Genomic DNA, 21,887 nt, shown 5'->3' on the forward strand with positions numbered 1-21,887 from the left:
GTCTAGAATATACACAATAAAAAATGATGTTGAATACTAAAGAAAAAAAAAGTAGTAAAAATAGTGTAGGTTCAAATATTATAACAAGATGGCCTTTGGTAGGAAAAATACATGAGACCTGTGAAATGTTAGGAATTTTTCAACACACAACTCCAAACTTTATGAAAAACTACACCAAACAAACCCTTTAAAATTAAATGACCCATACTGAAAGCCTGGAATAAAGCCACGATGATGCAGTGAAATGCAGATGGATTTTTGTCCTAAGCATGTATAGGATCCTTTACATAACCAAGCTTCTGTAAAAAGTGTACCTCTTCACTTTCACATCAAAAAATGTTTTCATTAGAGGGATGAAAAGGTGAGCATCCTCTTAGATACAGCAAAAAATGAAGTTCTGAGAAAACATTTCTGAGCAGCTATGTCCAGTATTCTAATAACTGAAGAATTCTATTTATTGCTAAAATTGTTTATGAGATTGATAATTACAAAATATACTTCTTGTACATCAGAATGCCTTAATTCCCAAAGGCATGGAGATTTCAATAGCAGCATACATTGAAGTGTCTTTCCTGGCTCAGGATGCCAGAAACATCAGATTTGCAACATTCCCAGAACATGCTGATTTGAATTTTGAGTAATTACATGCTCAATTCCATCCTTCTATAATCAAACTATAATACTGATCTTCAGTGTATTTTAAATCACAGATGACTCATCTCTTTAACAGATTATATTCTATGTTAGTTGCCATAGCAGTCCAGTTTACTTTATTGGAAAATCCTGACCCAAGCACAAAAGAAAGAATTAAGCTATACTTCCACAGTCATTTTGACATAACAGAAGCAATTGCTGGGAGAGGAGGGAAGAAACAAACCAAACCAAATACAAACAAAACAAAATAAAGCAACCATGAAAACAATCAAACAAACCAAACAAGTCTTGCCCTTCCCACTCTTTTCCCATCTCTGCATCCCTGACATCTCCATGCTGCCCCAAAAATGGGACAAGAATTTATTGAGATTGTGGGGTAGCTGATCCAAGTCAAAAACTATCCTAAGAATTAGTTTTAAGCTGAACCAAGTCAGGGAACTAATCGCTGTGCAAGCACCCAAACAGCTGTTGCAGCAGAAGAGTGACAGAAAGCCCAGGGAACAGGAATGAAACAACCGCACCAGGCAGAAGTCAGAAGCCGTGAGATAATGACGCACAACCAGCCCCCTGGCAACAAAGCACATGTGAAGGCACAGTAAAGACTAAATGCCAATGTTATTAGCAGAAAGAAATTGCTACTTACCAACTAGCATCTCAAAAAGGAAAACTCCTACAGACCACCAGTCACATTCCCGTCCGTAATAGCCATCGCCCCCTTGCGATTTCAAGACTTCGGGGGATATGTAGTCGGGGGTTCCAACAGCCGTGTCACAGCGCACCATGCCTGTCTGTGCAACAGCAGCAAGTCAAACAGCTCCATTAGACATACTGCTGAGTCTTCACACAAAACTGCAGTAGCGTATTAGTTAACCAGGATAACATAATAAAAAAATATAACCCGTAACACTTAGTTTGAGGTACACGTTTGAAAGCTTCTATTTTTACTCCAAAAGCAATACGGATTGGAATGACAAATCCTGATAACCTGCCCTCCTCTCCTTATTAAATATATCTCAAAAATTGAAAAATTTTGTGATTTTACTCGTTTTCAATATGAACAAACACATGCTATATTGGACCGCTCCTTACCTCACTAAATTCATGGACAAGTTTCTGAATAATTTTGATTAGCTTAGTTAGGCCCTACAAAGCAAGTACGTAACATTTTTGTGTAAATCAAACAATTCAGCAACTTATAGGTAAATTCTTGTGGTCACGCCTTTTTTTTAACTTAGAAAAGAGTTAAAAGTTAAAGCTATGTTTAAAGAACAGCCAAGTTTTAAGAAAAATAAAGTAAAATATAACTAAGTGATTTTTATTAACATATTAACTTAGTTGTACTAATGGAGTGACTCTTTATCCTCTTTGCTTCACACTGACAGACTACAAATGCAGGGGCTAAGTAATGCAGAAATATCAGCAGATCTGCCAGCATGCTGGTTCAAACTTACAAGACTTATTTCCTTTAATGAAATTCATTGCATTCATGCCAGAGAGATCAGATGGATGAATGAAATAAAATCCTGGATGAAGCTAAAGAAGTACCAAAAATACATTCATCTTTTACTATGTCATTCAGCCTCGAGTCTTTTCTAAGTTACCTTACAACGTTCTCTGTGCATTTTGCCATCACTTTTGGCTGAATATTAATACAGCCCTCACCTTTGGCAGAATGTTAATACAGAGTATCAGTAGGAACAACTGAAGCCAAAATCCGTATCTAAATAAACGAAAAGAATCAATTTTGCTTTTGGAACTATCTATATGCAGAAAAATTAAATACCAAATGAGAGTATTTCTTTTCACATATAATACAAACTGCCAGGAAATTTTATTTATGTACGAAAACAGGATCCTGGAAAGTCATGAACCAGTAGGCCAAAACACTAATACTGCAGAGACTTAAGGAGTACTGAAGATCTCTTCCTTGTAAATGCTTATCTTCCTCTACAACTCTATGCTGAAGCTAAAATGTAAAGGAAGTTTAATTTCTCAGTTCCAGAATGAAGAGCAGGCTTACTTCTGTTTCCTGCACAATGAGCCAGATAAAAGCATACCACTTGATCATCCTGGGCTAAGAAAATGAAGCAACTCATTTTAGAGGAGCTAATGCACTCTTTGGAGAAAGAAAAATATTGCGTTTTACATTAAATGACATTATGGAAATAGCACTGGAAAATAAGCTAAAGCCCAAAGGCTCCAGAAATCCAAAGCCAAGAACACTCAAAAACGGATCTGGCACAAGACGAGAACAATTACTTTGTCGTTCTGCTTCTAACAGCACTCAGGCAAGTAGGGCTGTGGCATCGTAATGAGGCAACAGCCTCCAGCACTGGTGCACGTCCACGCCTTCCTTACCCAAATGCAAAATTACAACAAGGGAATGTCTGTGCCTTCCCTCGGTGAAGCCTGGCTGAAGCCACCTGAATCCCTCCCCAAGTAAGAAGATACGTTAAATATAATGTCACCACAACAGTGCTGAGAGGCTTCTCTGAGGACTGCAGCTTCAGTCACAAGATCAGCTGCATCACCTTGACACCTAAGCACTTAATGACACCCCATTTCCCATTCCTCTGTAATTAATACAGCAAAACAAGAACACTTTTTAATATTTTATACATGTTAATGTTTTATGAGGAAAAGGCGGCCCTACCCAAGTCTGATGGCTGGCAGGTGGCGACAAGAAAGCTTCTCGTCAATGATGTTGTAGATGCTAAAGAATTCCACTGTACAAGGCCTTAAGTTTTCAGACAAGATGTCAAAGAACAAAACAAACAAACAAAAATATTTCTCCAGGCAAAACAAAAGGGCTCTGTGTGCTAACATCAGTTTTCAGAGGGCTGTATTTCTCTTAACCACGTGGCGTTGGTTACTCTTTCTCCCCACAGAACTCGCTACTGTCCGTCTCAGGAGCAAATCTAAAAATGTATTATCACTTGACTAGAAACTTGGGTGTTGTCCTGTATGTATTTTTAAGTACTGGGTACTCTTACTACCACAGTCGGACCAGCTTCTGTCATCTCTGGCATCTAAGCCAAGTAAACAGGGAAGTCCTCTCTGTGCGCTACATGACATCTTGACATTCTGTACATTCTGTGAGATGGCTTCTGCCTTCTGTATTTCATCAGCTGAGAAGAGATCTGAAGGGGGCCGTTTTCTCTGGACAAAGTGCTACTCCTGTGTTTCAAATCCTAAGCCCCTGTTTTATGCCGAACACCACACTTATTTATAGCAGTTCTGATACTAAACTTCCTCTCAGTAGTCTCAGGCTGGCATTTTTCCTGAGACTTTTCTCACCACCTCCAAAGATCAGGGTGGATCTTGGAACCCCATTTGAGGGAAGCTCCCGCAGCTATGTGACAGATGTGCAGTGAAGAGCTTAAAAAAAACACCACAAAACCAAACAACCAAAAAAAGAAGTTGTCAACAAGACAGTATGTTCTCACAGCTTGTGAAGATTTGGCTGTGAGGCTACTGTGTTTCCTAGGATCGATCGTACAAAACCATTACACTGCTGAAGGCAAAGCAGTTCTGGTTTCATCCTCAGCCAGACCCTAATGAGTTGCTGTCTTGGACCAAGGCTAAGAATTAGACTTTCATTCCCTCATGAATTTCTTATCAGCAAACAAGAGCTGGAGAGTGCTGGTGCGGGTATGTTAGGACACTGCAGATCAGGTGTTAATACTACCCTCAGGCTGCAGACAACAAACTGAAGCAAGAAGGATCCAGCAGAGTCTTGGAGGAGCATCGAGGAGAAATCAGTGTCCTGCTGAGCAGGAGGGCTCGACCAGATGACCTCCAGAGGTCCCCTCCAACGTGAGCCATTCTGTTACTCTGTGAAATAAGCCAAGTTCTAAGGAGAGGCACATTTCTTCTTTCAGCTAAACTATCTGAGCCGAGGCAATAATCCCAAGTGATAAATGGTTCCTCTTTCAGTCACATCTCTTTTCAACAGACATTCTCTAAGCCTGTGCTGTCCTGAAAGCACAGTTAGCACAAGCCAGAGCTATGTACTGAGCCAGGCAGCACTAGCAGTTTCTGGCTCTGCAACACCTACAGTAGTCAACCATGCAACTGCCTGGTTTATTACTTACAGCAAACCCAAAGAGTAGCATCTGGTGAAACCTGCACTGGGCTTCTTTTCAATACCTAAGTACCAAAAGGGAATTACAATTCCTACTAAACCTTTGAGGCCAACTCCATCCTTTATTCAATTACAGATATTCACCTTGTTGCAGATTTAAAAAAAAACACCACCACCACCACCAAAATATCACAACCAAGTTCCAGAAAGAGGCCGGTTCCTTTCATGTTGGAAAACATCACTAAGAGACTTAGCAATTCTTTCCACATACTGGTAAGGAGGAATTCTGCTGCAAGTGTCCAGAGTGGCCTGGACAACTTAACACTCATTTCAATTCCACAGCAAGTATCAAAAAAGTCTCTCTTCCAAACTGTGTCTCTCACAAAAATTGAAGCAGAGTTTTCTTCAGCTCTCAACAGTGTAAGGAAGATGCTAATGTGTACAACTGCTAAAAGAACTGCAAGTCAGAAAAAATAAATAAGTGTTGGGTAAGCATATATTTTCTAGAAATCATCCTGCCAACATCAATATTATATTTACACAGCTGGGATGCGTTCATGTTTTGTAAGAAGTAGCATGAGATTTGGAGACAGTCCAGAGCCTCTCAACTTCTAAAGCTTCCTGTATAAAATATTTTTGCCATTCCACTGAGTCTGAGAAACATGAGGAACTTAAAATGTAGCCTGTTAAAAATTAACTTCTTTAAGAGATCACCGATTCATTGATGATGTCCAGTCCAAAATGGAGCTTGCTATAGCTCTTCACAAGAGCTGTGCATGCAGTTCTCATTACAGCATGATCAGCCGCATTTTAGTATTCCATGCTTTTAGACAAAACAAACAAAACAAAGTAAAAAAAAGAAAAAAGAAAAAAAAACAACTTAGGCTCACAAATTCTGGGCTCCCTAACATAGCATAAGTGATTTCCTTTTTTATAGATAAATGTTTTGAACTTTTTGAAGCTTTTTTATTGTCTCTTCTGATGAACATTAGATTTCCTTAAGACCTACAGTCTAATTGGCTCAAAATGAAGGATAATCTAAAGACTGTATTAAGAGATCAAATACCACTTTTGACTTTTCCAGTTAAAATAAAGGCTGTCCCCTACAATACAGGCAGCTAAATAAGAAAAGTGGAGGTAAACAATCTGTACATCTTTGGAATAACAACTACAGTATCAGCCAAACTAAACAGACTATTGAATCTCAATAAACAGATGTGTTCAAGAGTAATATATTGTCACTTGAAGGGGGAAAAAAATGACAGCAATTCTAAATACAGCTGGATAGACACTAACGTAACAATGCAAATGCAAATTAAGTAGGTTTCAGAAACTATACCAAGCACTACCTAAATAATACAGAATCTAACACATTAAAGCAAATAAGCTGAGAAAGGATCATCCTTGCCAACATTAACATAGAAATCTTTCAAAGCCCAAGTAAATGATACATTCATACAAGTTTTTGAGCATCTGTTTTAATTTCATAGGAAGAATGTATCATGTAAATTGCCTGACACTGTTTGTCAGGGAAGATTTGTGCAAACTATTAAAGATAGTTTTATTTCTATGTCTCCTTTAATAATACAAGATAGCGCATCTTGTTAAAAATACAATAGCTATTCTTATGCAACTTCATTAGAAAACTGTATTTGGCTGCACATGATACAATCTAGACAGCTAAAATATGACATTTTGACTAATAGCAAACATAAATTTTAATCAATAGATCACATTCCACTGCTGCCTTACTGTGACCTCATTTTAATGACCACTAGAGGATGCTATGAGAACAATTAGACCTAGAAAAAAATATATATATAAGAATGTTATATTGCCTATAAAATCATTTCATTTATAGAAAACTGTCAGCTTATGAACTGTTCCAAGGTTACTAATGTTGAAACTAGGAGTTGTCTCATAAGCTTTTCAGACATTTGGCAAAAAGATGAACCTCAGAAATTCATAAACACGCATGCTTTCAAAAATAACAAAAAGTAAGTTTATTTCCTTCTTCCATGTGCCAAAACAGTTTGTTATAGACAATGTTACACTATTTAAAGTACCCTTGTATTTAAAACTAGGAGACAAGGAACAGCTTTCCAACCAAGTGGACCATTTGATAAGTATTCCTTTGGGTATTATAACTCATAAGAAAATATCCTTAGAATTACAGTTTATAGATGATATATTATTCAGTTGCATACTTACTTCATCCATTTTCATGCAAGTGCCAAAGTCTGCCAGCTTCAGATGCCCATATTTATCTAAAAGCATGTTGTCAGGCTTCACATCTCTGTGTATCAAGCCCATGGAGTGAATTGCATCAAGAGCAAGAACAACTTCAGCTGTATAGAACTTGGCCCATTTCTCAGGCACATCGTAATTGCTCATAAGGTTTACGAGATCTCCTCCTGGCATGTATTCCATTACCATATACAAGTATTTGTCATCTTGAAAGGCACAAAAAAGCTGCAACATAGAAAAAAAAAAGGAAAAGGAGCAATTATTTTTCAGAGACAGCTGGGAAAAATAATAAAGTACTTGAATATTTCAAGTTGTATTAAGCCTGAGCATACATTTGCAGGGATGTAAAATAACTTTATTTTATATATTCAAATAATCTCTATTTCCTACTAATTATTGCAGTAACTTGAAATTTAATGAGCTTTGAAAACTCTCACTTTCAGTTTTAAGGAAACAAAAAAGATTTCCTTGTTACTTCAGTGGTATGACTATGTAAATCTCCATGTTTCTTGGCATTAAGAAGTATCACTACTAACCAAAATGCCAAATATTGAATCTGAGAAAGGGGGTACCTTGTAAGGATTTGAAAATAGCTCAATAGTGAAGAGTATTTTACACATTTTCTGAATTTCATATACTATAAAACATATATGTGTAACATTTCAATATATATTTATAAAAAAAAAAAAAAAAAAAACAACCTGTCAATACTGATTTTTGTCCTAAAACAACATGTATGCTGAAATGAGAAAAAAATCAGAACAGAAATAACAACACAATAATACAATGTAAAGAAATTATCCTTAACAATGAAATTAACTGTTTGGTATGCATTGCAGCTACTATGTTTCCAACTGGCATGATAGTTAAAGTAAGTTTAGTCTTTTTAAAACATATTTCAGACCCAGAGCACTGAAATTTTATAGAATTTCACTCAGCAATCACCGGGTCTGAAAATGACCCAAAACAGCAAAAAGAATCACTATGTATCTGAAAGTCACTTTCTCAGAGAATACTGCTCTTTTACATTAAAAATTAAAAGTATTCACATCTTTAAGTTACACAAAGTTCAAAGGCAATAAAAAAAAAGGATGAATGGAAAGGAAGAAATCAGAACTAGGGAGTCTGTGGAGGACAAGGAACCCAGAAAGATAGGAAATTTATCACAGATTGGACCTTCATAGTAAAATTTACTGTGTATTACTTTTCACACACAGATAGTATATACAATACATAATGTGATCATGTATTTAATCATTAAAGTCTAAATTAAAATCCAAAACAGGGCCTGTATTCCCATACCTAAAGGCATTAATTTAACACAACGATAAATAACACTATGCCTTTATACAGCACTTTCAGTATAGTTCTCAAGGGATTTCATAAAATCAACAGTATCTAGGGCTCTGCTTTCACTTTTTTTTTTTTTCCCCCCACATGAAGAAGACACAGAGAAGCAGTGTGATCTGTCCCAGTTTCTACCTCAGAGAGCGGGACCTACATTTTCTTAAAACCAGCTCCAACGCCCCGGGACCACAATAGCTAAATATATCGCTCCTATACACTCCATCACAGAAAGCACAATTGCAGCTATAATACAGTTGACATTTTACATTTACAAATATACATGCACATATAAATATCATGCAATACCCTTTTCTGTGATAATAGTCAGACATTTTCTTTCAACTGCATGATCTTTCAGTTCAACTGTAAAAAAATAAAAATACTTTCTAGACAACTTCTGTCACTAGAACAAAACCAAAGTAGTAAATAAGTCATCTATTCTGTTAGGTGTTTCGCCTGAATACAGGCAAGAATACAGAATATGCTCAGAAGAGCAAAACATCTAAATGAAAAAAAAAAAGTGAAACGTTGCTTGCAGGCATGATGTAAAATATTATGAAAAATATATGGAGAGCTTAAGGCCTGTTTTTACTTTCTAAAAATATAGAAGCACAGCAATGTAACTGAGAGGATTTAAATGTATTAATTATTTAACAAAATATATTAGTAATACCATTCCCTAAACGTATACTTTCACTACGCATTTTATTAATCCGTGTAGTCTACCAGTTATAACAAATTGCAGTATTTAGCACTAATTCTTCCCAAAAGGATAATCCATTTTACAAACATGATAACAAATACCATGAGACAGTTGCAAGCAACAGTGTTCAAGAACAGCTGAAGAAGTCAACTCTCCATCAGCAGGAGGATATTGCTTCTGAGCTGAGATGTGGTAACTGACCACCAGAGAGAGGACAGCTTCAAGCAAACCACTGTTACAGTCTCCCATCTTGCAGGACACCAGGAGTGTGCGCTCATCCACCTAGCATATCTCAACTTAAAGGCCAGTAACATCTTCAGGCACTCATAATACTAATTTCTTGTGATCAACTGACCATATCATCAAGAAAGACTGGAAGTAACGCTGGCATTTGTTTCTATATTCCTACACAGATTTTTTTCTAGCTGGAACCATAACTTCTCTTATCTCCGTTATTCCCAATAATTATTTGGATACTTAATTCTGTTCATTCTGGATACTTAAAATTCTGTTTAATTCCATTTTATGATGCATTTTAGTGACCAAAATACAAGTTAATCTACGTCCTAACATAACCAAATGCACAAAACTCACTGAAATTGCTGTAAACACACATCTTTAAAAAGTACGATCTGAATCTAAACCATTGAGTTTAGAAGTAAATTCAAATCCAGCTCAAGACTAGGAATGATTTATGGCTTTAATATTATTATTTTACTCTTACATTTCTTCCTTACCTGAACCACCCATGGACTGTTGGCGAAGGCCATGATATCTCTTTCTTCCCAGAAAAAGGCTGAATCTGATCTCTTGATCATTTCAAATTTGCTAAGTAGCTTCATTGCATAAACCTTCTGTGTCATTTTATGGCGAACCTGTTGGTTGAAAAGAAGCAAACCAACTTTTTCAATATGTCTCGTAAAAATAAAATGATAACAATAAAAAAATTGAGTACCAACATAGCAAATTTCTCCTAACTGCAAACTGTTTGTTGGGATGAGATTCCTCCAGGTCTTCATATATCCAACTTGCTACACAGTAAGAACTTGAGAACTTTCAAACCTGGAAAGAAAAACCTGACAGCTGCTCCAAAAAACATAGTAGGGAAGAAACACGGATGCCAAGCAGATGCCAGAGCCTGGCCAACTCCCGCGGCTGCTGCTGCAACCCCAGAGGAAAAGTTGTGGGGCCACAGGAAGGACGTGCCTCAGGGCTGCAGGCTCTGTTTGGGATAGCTGCTTTACTGAAGATGGACTGATGCACAAACACATGTTCTTTGCTACTAAGGCTGTGACCGTAAAAATGAGAGCTGTCTTCAGTAGCCTGCTTAATCCAATTGCAACTGCTAAAAGATTTTCTTAGAATCCGAAACGTACCACCTTCCTATAAAGAGCAAGACTGCTCCTAGCATTTTCGGAGTGAATACGCCTACTTCAAATCACCAAAGTACTAGAAAAAAACAATAAAATAATTATTTTTACCGAAGAAAAAGAAAATGCTTTTCTATGCTCCCTTTAAAAGTTTCGTCACGTAAGAAGAAAAAAATGCAACTCTGTTTACAATTTCTTATTCTGAACACTATCTCTGTTTCATCAATCTGTTAGAAATTCTGCAAGCAGTCCACTTCAGATTCGTTCGTCTTTTATGTTTTCATGAAAACACTGCTATTTCTTTTTTTGTTCTTAAATTCATTTTAAATGGTGTGAACTTAGTAATATGGATCTTGTTAGAAAACTGAAATTAAAACTTTTATCACAAAATCTGAACATATTTTGGAAAACTTCATCTGAATACGGACATGAAACAGAATCCTTACGACAGACTGTAAAGTCATTATCCTGTTAGTGAAATATTCCATTTATATGACTAATGAAACAACTACTAAAGGACCAATGTTGTAACATTGACAAGTGTTCCTTGCAGAAATCAAGGTGAGGAGTATTCATCTATGAGATGTCTGAGTCAGCAGAAATAATAAACTAACTATATCTTAAGTTTTGGCATATTTTATGCATAGAAAAAAAATAAAATTAAGTTGGCCTAATTTGTGACATCAAAACCAAATGGTAAAGACTTTGCGGTTCATTTAAAAACCTAACATTTAGTAAAATAAATCACATCCCCCAACCTGTTAGGTTGATGCAATGTCCAAGTTTAATCATGATTCTTGAAATACTGTTTAATAAGCTCTTTTCCTGTACAAATCGAAGCATTTCAGGTTCATTACAACTGCAATGCAAAGCTTCAGAGAAGCACTTATGCGTCTACAAACATGGGAGCATCAGCCTCCTGTTCCTGAGGAGCCGTAAGCTTGAGCTTGTTGCTCAAGCCAACGGGAATGATTTGTAGAAACAGGAGAAACATTAGGTTAAAAATAAATAAATAAATAAAATCTTAGAAGAAATGAAAACATATATAGCAACAGGATTATCTATCAATTTACAGTTTTTGAAATTGTGTCTTTTTGCTTTCAAGAAACAGGTACAAAAATGTTAGTTAGCACCTTGCACAGTTTAACACTGACCAACAACTTTCTGCATAACTAAGTCAAAAAACCTCCAGCCAAACCCTAAGACAGAACCATGTCACCTGTGTGCATTACGAACATTAACAATTAATCAGCTAGTGAACATGTCTTCTAAGAAAATTTTGCAAACTACCTTCCTCCCATTTTCTAATCCCTGATGGAATTATTAACAAAGAATTGGTGGTACACCACAAACCATGCTCTGTAACGTAGAGCTTTTGTAATCCTGTTCAAAAACAGAAGAAACTCAGCAACAAGAAACCTCAAAGAAAATCTTGTTTAATTGCAGAAGCATTTTCTGTGAACCTGCATATACATCTCTGTAAGGCATTTTAGTAGTTTATGGTTCCTAAATTCATCGTGTACTCGTGCTTGGGTGTAGTTAGTATAGCTGCCTTCATTTACAAAAACAATTATCTCCAATTACTTAGAGAAAAAGACTCTAATAGTCAGTACACCCCAAAGAAGGCTCATGCATAAGAGGAGCAAAAAAAACTCGTGCACCTCTCTAAATAGTGCCATTAGATTATTAGTTGGCTAAATTATTTCTTGAGAAATTTCAAGATAGGTTTCTTCTGGCACATCCAAAGGCTGACTGTATCTTGGCTTGCTTCGCAGGTGAACAGACCTATCAATTATATTACTTCTTTTATCACGACGATGGCTGCTGAAGACAGCCTGTTTAGATGATGGCCACTGGGCTCTTCACCCAAGAGCTATATTTGTACATACATATATTGGCTCATATAGCAGATTGTTCATGTATTAAACTGTCATGACGTTTCATTTTCTTCCAACTGGTTAAATGAACTGCCAAATTTAAACTGCAGCTCACCAGAGTAACACTCAAAATAGGTAGGAAAATCCCTTCGTGCCATCAGCATAAAGTAACATGGCCTCATTTAACTCCTAAAACACATTAAGGAATGAGAATTTCCCTCTACTCTGCCTCGTCATTGACAGACCAAAAAAATCACATCAATCTAAGACTTTCAGGAAATCAGTATGCAGAAAATGCATCCATAATTTCTAGAGCATTCACATCAGATGATAATCTGCAGGCAAAGAAAACAGCAGATTAAATACGTAGTATGGATTAATAAAGGTAGCAACTCTTCTACCATGAAAGAAAATGAAGATTCTAGAGTGGAGTTGTGAAATTAACCCTCAGGTTTTGAAATAATCACAAATATTCTAAATCATGTAACAGAGCCATAGGAAATTACTGCAGATAGGGTCCTGAAGTTCACATCCTGATAAACTTTCGGGTAAGAGACCACGACTACTTTATATGCACTTTGACATCAGCAGTGGCTGGGGAACGAAGCCTCATACAGCAAGCATCTCCTGGAAAATTCGAAACCAGCACCTGGTTACATATGCTATGACAACCCCTGGTTTGCAACACTAAATCATACCATATAGACTGTCACCCAGAGCATCCTTTACTACCCCAACACCAGAAGGATTCAGCTGTTAGTTTTCTGTTCCAGCATACGACCACGGCAGCCTGCTGCGTCACTGCAGTGTTACAGTACTGTGTAATTAGACCTGGGCAAAGGAACTGAGAAGTTCTGATTTCAGATCAAGAGGATTTTTCCTAAAGTAAAAACAAAAGAGGTACTCAGGATGTGCTTTCATAAATTGCTGTTTCTGCATGAGCCACAAGCAACAAATTAAGCACCATAATTCGATTTTTATGTCTGGCCTAGACACCAGTCACTTTTATTCGCGCCACTGCATACGAGAAGAAGAGATCTGGCTGCAGACAGGGATTTCTTAGCTTTCTTCACCATTACATACCCAGCAAAGGAGAAGGACAGAGTACAAGAGTCAAGTTTAATACTTCTCAAGTCCTCGGAAATTGCTTTTCCACCAAAATCAGATGCTCAGACCAGAGTCATCTGATCTCTCTTTACCGGACTGAATTTGTGTGTGATGGGGGGAAATTGAGGCGGTTTTTTTTGTTGTTGTTGTTTGTTTTTTAAATCTAGCTGTAAGATACAGCAGCAAAGAATATGTTATTCTTTCTTTATAATCTGGGAAGTTGATCTCTATGCTCCACTTGTTTCACCAGAAAATGCCATTCTGAAGCAGAAAGCTTGGGGGAAGAAAAAAATTACATGAAGGCAGTCACAGCTGTTTATTCTATGCTATATGTTAACGTGCTCATTTTTTGTCTTGTTATATTTAAATAGGACAAATATTTTAAAAATATTTGTTCTACATATCTTTATGCACAATGGCAGGCACTGATAACATGACAATCATGAATTTAACTCATACTCGAGCACATTTTATTTATGGTTCTTTCTGTAGCCCCCAGTGAAACAAATTTCTATTTTGATCACAGAATGTGTTGCAAAATATTTTGATTACTGCAAATCCATCATCTGCAACTGTGGTGTTAACATTATGAATGGAGTAGAAATAGATATAGCTTAGCTCAATAGTTTAAACTTGTATCATACCTTATGAGGCAAAAAATCTAGGTATGTATGCCCTCATCACCAGCTAATATTAGTTCAGATCTACAGTTGTATTTATTAACCCATTACTTTTTAGCTGTAAGACAATACAGCATCATGGTTTCTACTTGTATGTTTACATTCCAGAAAAAGAATGTTCTTTTAAGTTGGCATGAAGTACAAAAGAGCTCTATATGAACACAAAGAGATTTCCTTCCAGCACCAACCATTCTTTAGCTTTTTTATTTTAGGGCTTCAAGTGCCTGCTTAAAAAATAATAACAACTGTTTTGGTCATATATGACCAAGTTACTGTGTGTTTCAACATTACATTATAAAGATTAAGCAAATGAGAACTAAAGTTTGTCTTCAGACTACTCAAAACTACCTAGCTGAAGCATGTGCACTGTGAACAATTTCTACTTTAGAATTTTACAAAGGTATTCATGATACAGTACATTAAGAGGAAAAAAAGCACATTAAGAGGAAAAAAAATGTTTTCCTTCTAAGCCAGAACAAATTAAGAACTTGAAAATTAAATGTCAAAAAGCAAATGAAAAAAACAACTATTTAATGGTTTAGAAAAACAAAACAAAAAAAACATGAAGTGCTTAGAAATGTATATGAGAAAACAATGTATTTTCATTTTTGAAGCCCATTAAAAATTTGATTTTCTTGCATGCTTCCAGCAAATACATCAGTGTGACATCCAAAAAACGCAAACAATTTCTGTTATTGGTATCTTCTCCTTTTCATCTCCTCCCAACAATAAATGGAAGAGGAACTGCAGCTATTACAACTTGATTGTTCTTCAATAGCCATTCAAGCACATGGAAAAAGAGCATCTCAAAAGCATCCCTAGTAGATGCTCCAACTGCAAATGAAAAAATAATGAAAAAATGCCCAATAAAAGACTTTAAAATGAAACAATTGACTAGTGAAAAGACGGGAGTAAGAATAGACCATTTTCTTACAAAGCTCTCTGCAGCAGTAGCTTCTCAAATACGTGGGGTTATGCTGACAGTTTTGGTTTTGATCTCTTGCCAGCAAAGATATAAAAGCAATACACCCATTAATTCTTTAAAGTCTTGATTGAAAATGCCATCTTTGGAAAAATCCCTCTCTGTATTTCATAAATTCTTCTTGATAGAAATGAAGCACAACTGACCCAGAAAGAAACAGGGAAGAGGGAGCTACATTCCCATGTTGCCACACTTGGATGAAATTGCCTTAAAAAAATAATACAAAATAAATAAATAAAAATTGCAGATTCAATGCTGTTAACTGCCACATGAATGACATCTAAACTTGCAAATTACCCATAAGGCACATAAGTAGTTTTAAGCTAGCCATCGTTTTCTCCCACTCCATTTTTTGTTTCATGTTGAAAAGCACGTTATACAGTTAGCCAGGAAGAGTAAGCAAGCAAAAGCTTCACCTTATTTACAGTGTATTAAACCACAAAGTCGAATCCACTATTCATCTGTTCTTACACCAAACCAAGACCTCTTGTATCTATTTTGAGACAATAAATATTGACTTATTGGTAATGAAGGATCAAAATTACATATGTTTAAGACAACACAACTTTGATCAAGCCACTGCTGCAAAGTAAACAAGGAATAAAAATAAATAAACAGTTGTAAAAGCTTGTATTTATTCCCTGTTTCCAACCAATTTCACCAATACTGGTATGGAATATACAAATAATTTTATAAATGGGTAATAGGTTTATTACCATTATACATTGTGTGCCTCCTACAAGCACCGCAGATATAACAACTTGCAACATTTCTCAACAAAACTCCGAAATACTGTGTTTTCCAAAAATACCTTATATTACCAGGTGATATGACCTTCCCTTCTTTCTAGTACAAAATTAGCACAGAACAGTAAAATGCCACTTCCATGCCAAAATCCCTAAGCAAAATACAGTTTTTGTTACCTTGTGGTAACGAGTAAACCAGCTTCAATTGCTGCAAATTAGTTGTTCCTCTTTCCATTGACTTCACATCTCTCACATCCTCTAAGAATGCTTACACAGAAAATTAGCATGGATCAGGCGATACACGCCTACCTGTTAGCTCATGGAAACTTGTTTGTGTTATTCTCAGATTCCATTAGCTGCTTACACCTATAGCATGTTTCAAAACTGACATACCAATCCGTCTCATGTTCCAATGTTTCTGCTATTTATCTCACAGATTGTCCTGGGAATCCAGGACAAATCAAAATTAAATGCAAACTGTCTGTGCATGATATATTAAGTCAGGCAGTGAAAACTTTTTTGTTTTGTTATTTGAAATAGAATTTCTCTGCAATATAAATTTTAAAAGTAATCCATCTCTGACAATAGATATTATATAGGATAGGCTGTTGGGTAAAAATGTTAAGAGAAGAGTCTTAATGGGAAAAAAAATACACAAATCATATCAGTTCAATACAATGCAAGGATCAAAATTACAAGACAAAAACAACAAGTTTTTTTTTGGTTGCACTATTAGCTTCTTCTTTAATTGGAGGGTTTCAAACATTATTACATGGTGATAGTTGTGGCCAACAAAAATAAAACTGCCGTGAACTGCCTGTTTCATTTTGATGACAGTATGGCAAACTGTTTCCCAAGTCCTTCCCTTCCAATCCATCACATTCTAAACGTAGACCGTATCGGTTTACTATCCATAGAAATGACCTCAGGATACAATGAAAATGATTTCTACTTTAACATTTATTCTTTGTAAGAATGCGTTTTTAGATATAAAGCATGCAAGACTGGGCAGAGTTTTGACTACAGCCATAACTCTGTTTAATCAATAAATTATCAATCTTACCAGCTGCACTTCTCCAAAAGCCCCTCTTCCAATCACCTTAACAACATCATAGTCTTCAGCTTTCATTTGTAAAGCTCGTATTTTTTCCACAATCTTCTCATCTAAAACAAATTAAATAAAATGTGTGATAATGCATGTGTTAACCAAACACAGTAATTTTCTTTAACACTTGCCATTTAGAGTCAAAATAAGACATTTGTATGCAAACGTTTAGAGCCTTCTTGGTAATTCTTGAAATCTGCAGTCACCATAAAAAAGCTCCTTTTGGTACTGTTGGAAAAAAAACAAATGTGTATGTTTAGATGTAACAATTGAAATTTCCTTTGGATTTTGCCAATTCTCATTCTACACCTCTGATACTCATAAACAAGCTTCCAGGAAGGCTCTGATAAGGACAAGAACCAGAGATGCCCATCATGAACTTTCAGACGTTTACTCATGGCCATATGCTGTGTTGCCACAATGATGGACGCTATGGAGAACGCAGGAGCACCAAATCCCTCTTACACACAAAAGCGCTGCAGGTGCAGCCTGCTCGTACGCAGCTGAAGGGTTCATCAACAGTCAGACAGTGAGGAATACAACTCAATAAACTTCACGTACAGCTTCAGGCTAGATCACACTAGGATACGATTTCCTATCAATTTGTTCATGATATTGTAATTCATTATGTTTATGTATCTACTGGTCATCACAAAGACCCTTCCTTAGTGTTCACCACTTCTGCAGTGTACGCCAACACCTCTAAAAATTAGATCTACAATATCACGTTCTAGTACCCTCTGGTACAATATTCTGCAGGTAAGCTCATTTTTTTAATTATTATTATTTTGGTTTGCAGTTGTGGGAATCTGTAAGGAAAGCCAATGAAATTCTGACCTTGGACAAATTCTAAAGAACTGCAAGGTCCAAGCCACTGTAATTTTGCAAATGCAGCATGCTAGTGAATGCGCTCCTGGCTAAATGCATTTAAAAAAAAGAAATTCTATTCACAATGACAAAGCTAATGGAAGCAGTGAGTGGAATCCACAGTACTGGAGGTAATTTTTCTTAAATGTGCCAAATCTTGATGTTGCCCTCACACATACTTATAGGAAGAGCAGAAATGTGCAAAAAGGGCTGGCTCGAGCAAGACCTCTGCCAGGAAATAACATGAGCTTGTATGAAGAGCTGTGGATGCTTACATCCAGAGAGGAGTAAAGGTGTATATTGTGAGATCCCTGTTCACGGTCAAAGATTGTGGAATTCGATCCCAAGAAAGGAATTAAAGGGGACTTCAGACTTAATGGGGGGAAAAAAGGATCAGAGATGCAGTTAATTCAGTATGACATTAAAGACGGCATTGTCAGCGGGAAGTTAATGATAACAAATACCTGGTAAATAGTTTAACTATTCCTACATATTCCTGAAGGGCAACCTGGCAGGCTACAAGCAATCTATGACATTCCTGACCATCGAGAGCATTTCTTTTAACCCCAGTGACCAGCAAGCCCAGTCAGGGAGGCACTCTAATCTGTTATTCACAAACCAGAAAGAACTGACCAGGGATGAAAAAGTTAATGGCAGCCTTGGCTGAAGCGAGTGTGAGCTGGTGAAATTTAAGATCCGGAGAAAACTGAGGAGGGCAAACAGCAGGCCCTGGACTTCAGGAGAACAGACTACAGCTTGTTCAGGGGATTTACAGGCAGGATCCTGTGGGAAGCTACAGTGGAGGGCAGAAGAGTGGGTTGATCTTTGAAGATGACGTGTTCATAGCACAAGAACAGTCTGTTCTAGTTAGCTAGAAATCAAGCAGGCATGGCAGAAAGCCACGCTAGCTGAATGGGTAACCTCTGCCTCAACTCAAGCACAAAAAGCAAAGGTTTGGAACACGGAAGCTGAGCTGGGCTACCCCATACCCAGCAGCAATACCCCAGGCACACGAGGATGGAATTGGGAAAGCCAAGCTCAGCTGGAGCTGAAACTAACCAGGGTTATGAAGGGCAACGAGCCTTTATAAAGCAGTAAAACTATCAATAAATGAAAGAATGATGCAAATGTGGGCCCCATGCTCTCAGTGGCGTAGGGCTTCAGTGGCAAAGGACATGGAGAAAATCAAGGTACTCTGTGCCTTTTTTGGCTCAGGCTTTACTGGCAAGCTCTGTTCACAGGCCTCCCAGCTCCCTGAAGCTAATAGCAGAATGTCGGGCAGCCACAGTAGAGGAAATCAGTATTAGGGACTTAATTACTACCTTCCCTGATAAGATGGAAGACGAAGGAAGAACAGTGTATGTGTCCTTTCCTTGACTGTAGCATGGCTTTCAATACAGCATCTCAGTGCATCTTTGCAGTCAAACAGGGAGGACACAAACTGCACGGAGAAATTACACAGCGAGTGGAAAACTTGCTGAAGCAGTGGTCAGAGATTCACCTGTCCAAGTGGTTGCCAATTCCAAACAAGATGAGTTAGGATTGATACTGCCCCATATTGTTTAGTGTTTTTATGAATGGCCCAGAAGATAATAACAGTCTCCTCGTCGCAGGTTCACTGATAACATGGCAGGGAACACACTGGAGGGCAGGGCTGCTCTTAAGAGAACCACAGAATCATAGAACCACCAAGGTTGGAAAAGACCTTCAAGATTATCTGGTCCAACCATCACCCTACCACCAATGTCACCCACTAAACCATGTCCCTAAACACCACGTCCAGCCTTTCCTTGAACATCCCCAGGGACAGTGACTTCATCACCTCCCTGGGCAACCCATTCCAACGCCTGACTGCTCTTTCTGAGAAGAAATGTCTCCTCATTTCCAACCTGAACCTGCCCTGGCGTGACTTGAGGCCATTCCCTCTAGTCCTATCACTAGTTACCTGGGAGAAGAGGCCGACCCCCAGCTCCCCACACCTTCCTTTCAGGTAGCTGTAGACAGCAATAAGGTCTCCCCCGAGCCTCCTCTTTCCCAGACTAAAGAACCCCAGCTCCCTCAGCTGCTCCTCACAGGACTTTTGCTCCAGGCCCTTCACCAGCTTCGTTGCCCTTCTCTGGACACGCTCCAGGGCCTCAATGTTCTTCTGTAGTGAGGGGCCCAAAGCGGAACACAGTAGTCGAGGTGTAGCCCCACCAGCCAGAACGTAGCTTGAGAAAGGGGACCCAAGAGCCCTAGTGGACAACAGGATGAATGAACACAAACAAGCATTAAGCCTCTGCACTGACTGGACACCACCAGGCTGTTCTGGTAAATGCATAGCCAGTAGGCTGAGGGAAGTGATTCTTCCCCTAGTTGTTACTTCTGAGACCACATCTGGAAGGATGTATCCAGATTTGGTCTTCTCAGTGCAATAAAAAAAAAAAAAAAAATTAAACACTCCCTAGCCTAGTGGAAGACCACCAAGATGCTTGAAGGGTTGGACCACACAAGGTACACTGAGAAGAAGAAAGAGCTGGAGATGTTCAGCTTGGGAAATCCAAATGGCTAGCCTAAACAGAAGCTGAAGGTTGTAGAGCCCAGCTCTTCTCAAGAGGTGCAGACTGAAAGGACAAGAGGCAACAGATGAGTTGGCACATCAGAAATCCCACAGCACAGGAAAAAATCCCCACAAAGAAAGTGGTTAGCACAGCACAGATTGTCCGGGGGAACTGCAGATTCTCCATTTTTGGAAACTTTAAAAATTTAGCTGCTCAAGGCCCTGAATAACCTGATCTAATGTCAAAACTGTTTTGCCTTTGAGCAGAGAGTTGGCCCAGCTGATCTCCAGAGGTTCTTTCCAAACTGCACCATTCTACAATCCTGTGATTCTGCTGGCTTTCACTGCTGCTAGCACTGTGGCACACAAAATTTGGTGTATCAATAAGACTTGTGAAAGAATGCAGAGTGTGAACAGGAAAAGAAGCTGAGAGAATGCAGAGACCATTTTCTCGAGCAAATCATGAAAGCTTAGGCAGCAAGCACACAACAGCAACAGTGGTTCTCCCATGCAAAATTTATTATTTTGTTCATACTGTGAACTAATTTTGCAGTCTGAGAAGGAAATGCAGTTATTCAAATGCAAATCAGAAGCTTTGGCACAAGACAGGGAGGACCAATGCAAATTTACAGGAAGCAGCAGTAGAAAAGGAGTATCAGCAGATTTCATGTCAGAGAGAATGTGCTGTTCTCTGACTTGTTTGAGCCCAGAATGTTACATCTCACAAGGGAGAGGAATCACATGAATTTTATTTTCAAATGTTTCTGAGATGTTTCAAATGTTTTGAGGTATGTGAGATGAGATGGCACGGATTTAAACATGTAACAGTAGGTTGTAGATCTACATAGCTCCATTACTGGTCAGAAAATCACAGGAATACTTCAAAATATGTGTTCAAAATATAATAGAAACATTATGAACAATTTTAATACAGTTCCAGTGAAACTCTTTACACAATTAGCATTGCAGTTAATACATTATATATATATAATGGTATATGTATTTTTATATCTATAAATATATATATCGTGCATATTTTGTGTGTAATGAAATGAGGTACCTGCTGAGGAATTACCAGTTTTATCATCCCTGTGAAGTGTTAAAGATGGAATAATACTACTAATTCTACCAAGATTTAATGATCTTTGAAAAAAAATCTACGGAGACAGATGTTGTGGGTATTATATAGATGAGATGGAGTTTCTGTTTTCTCATAAAGTTTAACAGATAGGGAATAGATAATCAAAGCATGGAACTAACTTGAAGCAAAACACAGGCTGCAAGAAGGCAAGCTCAGAGAAACCCTGAAGCAATGTCATATCTGCAGCATGCTGAATCATATGATTTGGTTCATGTATCACATAACACGACCTAACTCAAGGTGCAGGAGACCTTTCCAACACTATCCTTTTACTACAGAAAAACATTTCAGAAGGTTTCATGCAGCTCAGTTTGTATGCATAGATACCAGAGATTATATCTTACACACGAATTTGCAAAAACAGGAAGTCCAGCAGAAGAAAAATATCAACTTAAAATGTAGACACTAAATGGACTGCCCAGTCCCAGAATATGACGG

The 21,887-nt window shown here is 37.7% G+C and overlaps 1 protein-coding gene across 3 annotated transcripts in view; it reads right to left on the minus strand.

The window, feature by feature from the left end:
- Nucleotides 1–21,887, minus strand: part of ROCK2 (Rho associated coiled-coil containing protein kinase 2) — a 104,020-nt gene that overhangs the window by 32,173 nt on the left and 49,960 nt on the right. For all 3 annotated transcript variants that reach the window (XM_066994934.1, XM_066994936.1, XM_066994935.1), the window contains 4 exons: nucleotides 16,861–16,961; nucleotides 9,773–9,910; nucleotides 6,950–7,210; nucleotides 1,298–1,442 (listed from right to left, as the gene is read on the minus strand). In XM_066994934.1, the coding sequence (XP_066851035.1) occupies nucleotides 1,298–1,442; nucleotides 6,950–7,210; nucleotides 9,773–9,910; nucleotides 16,861–16,961 (645 nt within the window). The remainder of the gene's footprint in view (nucleotides 1–1,297; nucleotides 1,443–6,949; nucleotides 7,211–9,772; nucleotides 9,911–16,860; nucleotides 16,962–21,887) is intronic.

This window comes from Anser cygnoides, chromosome 3 (assembly GCF_040182565.1).
Source record: "Anser cygnoides isolate HZ-2024a breed goose chromosome 3, Taihu_goose_T2T_genome, whole genome shotgun sequence".
Classification (NCBI taxonomy): domain Eukaryota; kingdom Metazoa; phylum Chordata; class Aves; order Anseriformes; family Anatidae; genus Anser; species Anser cygnoides.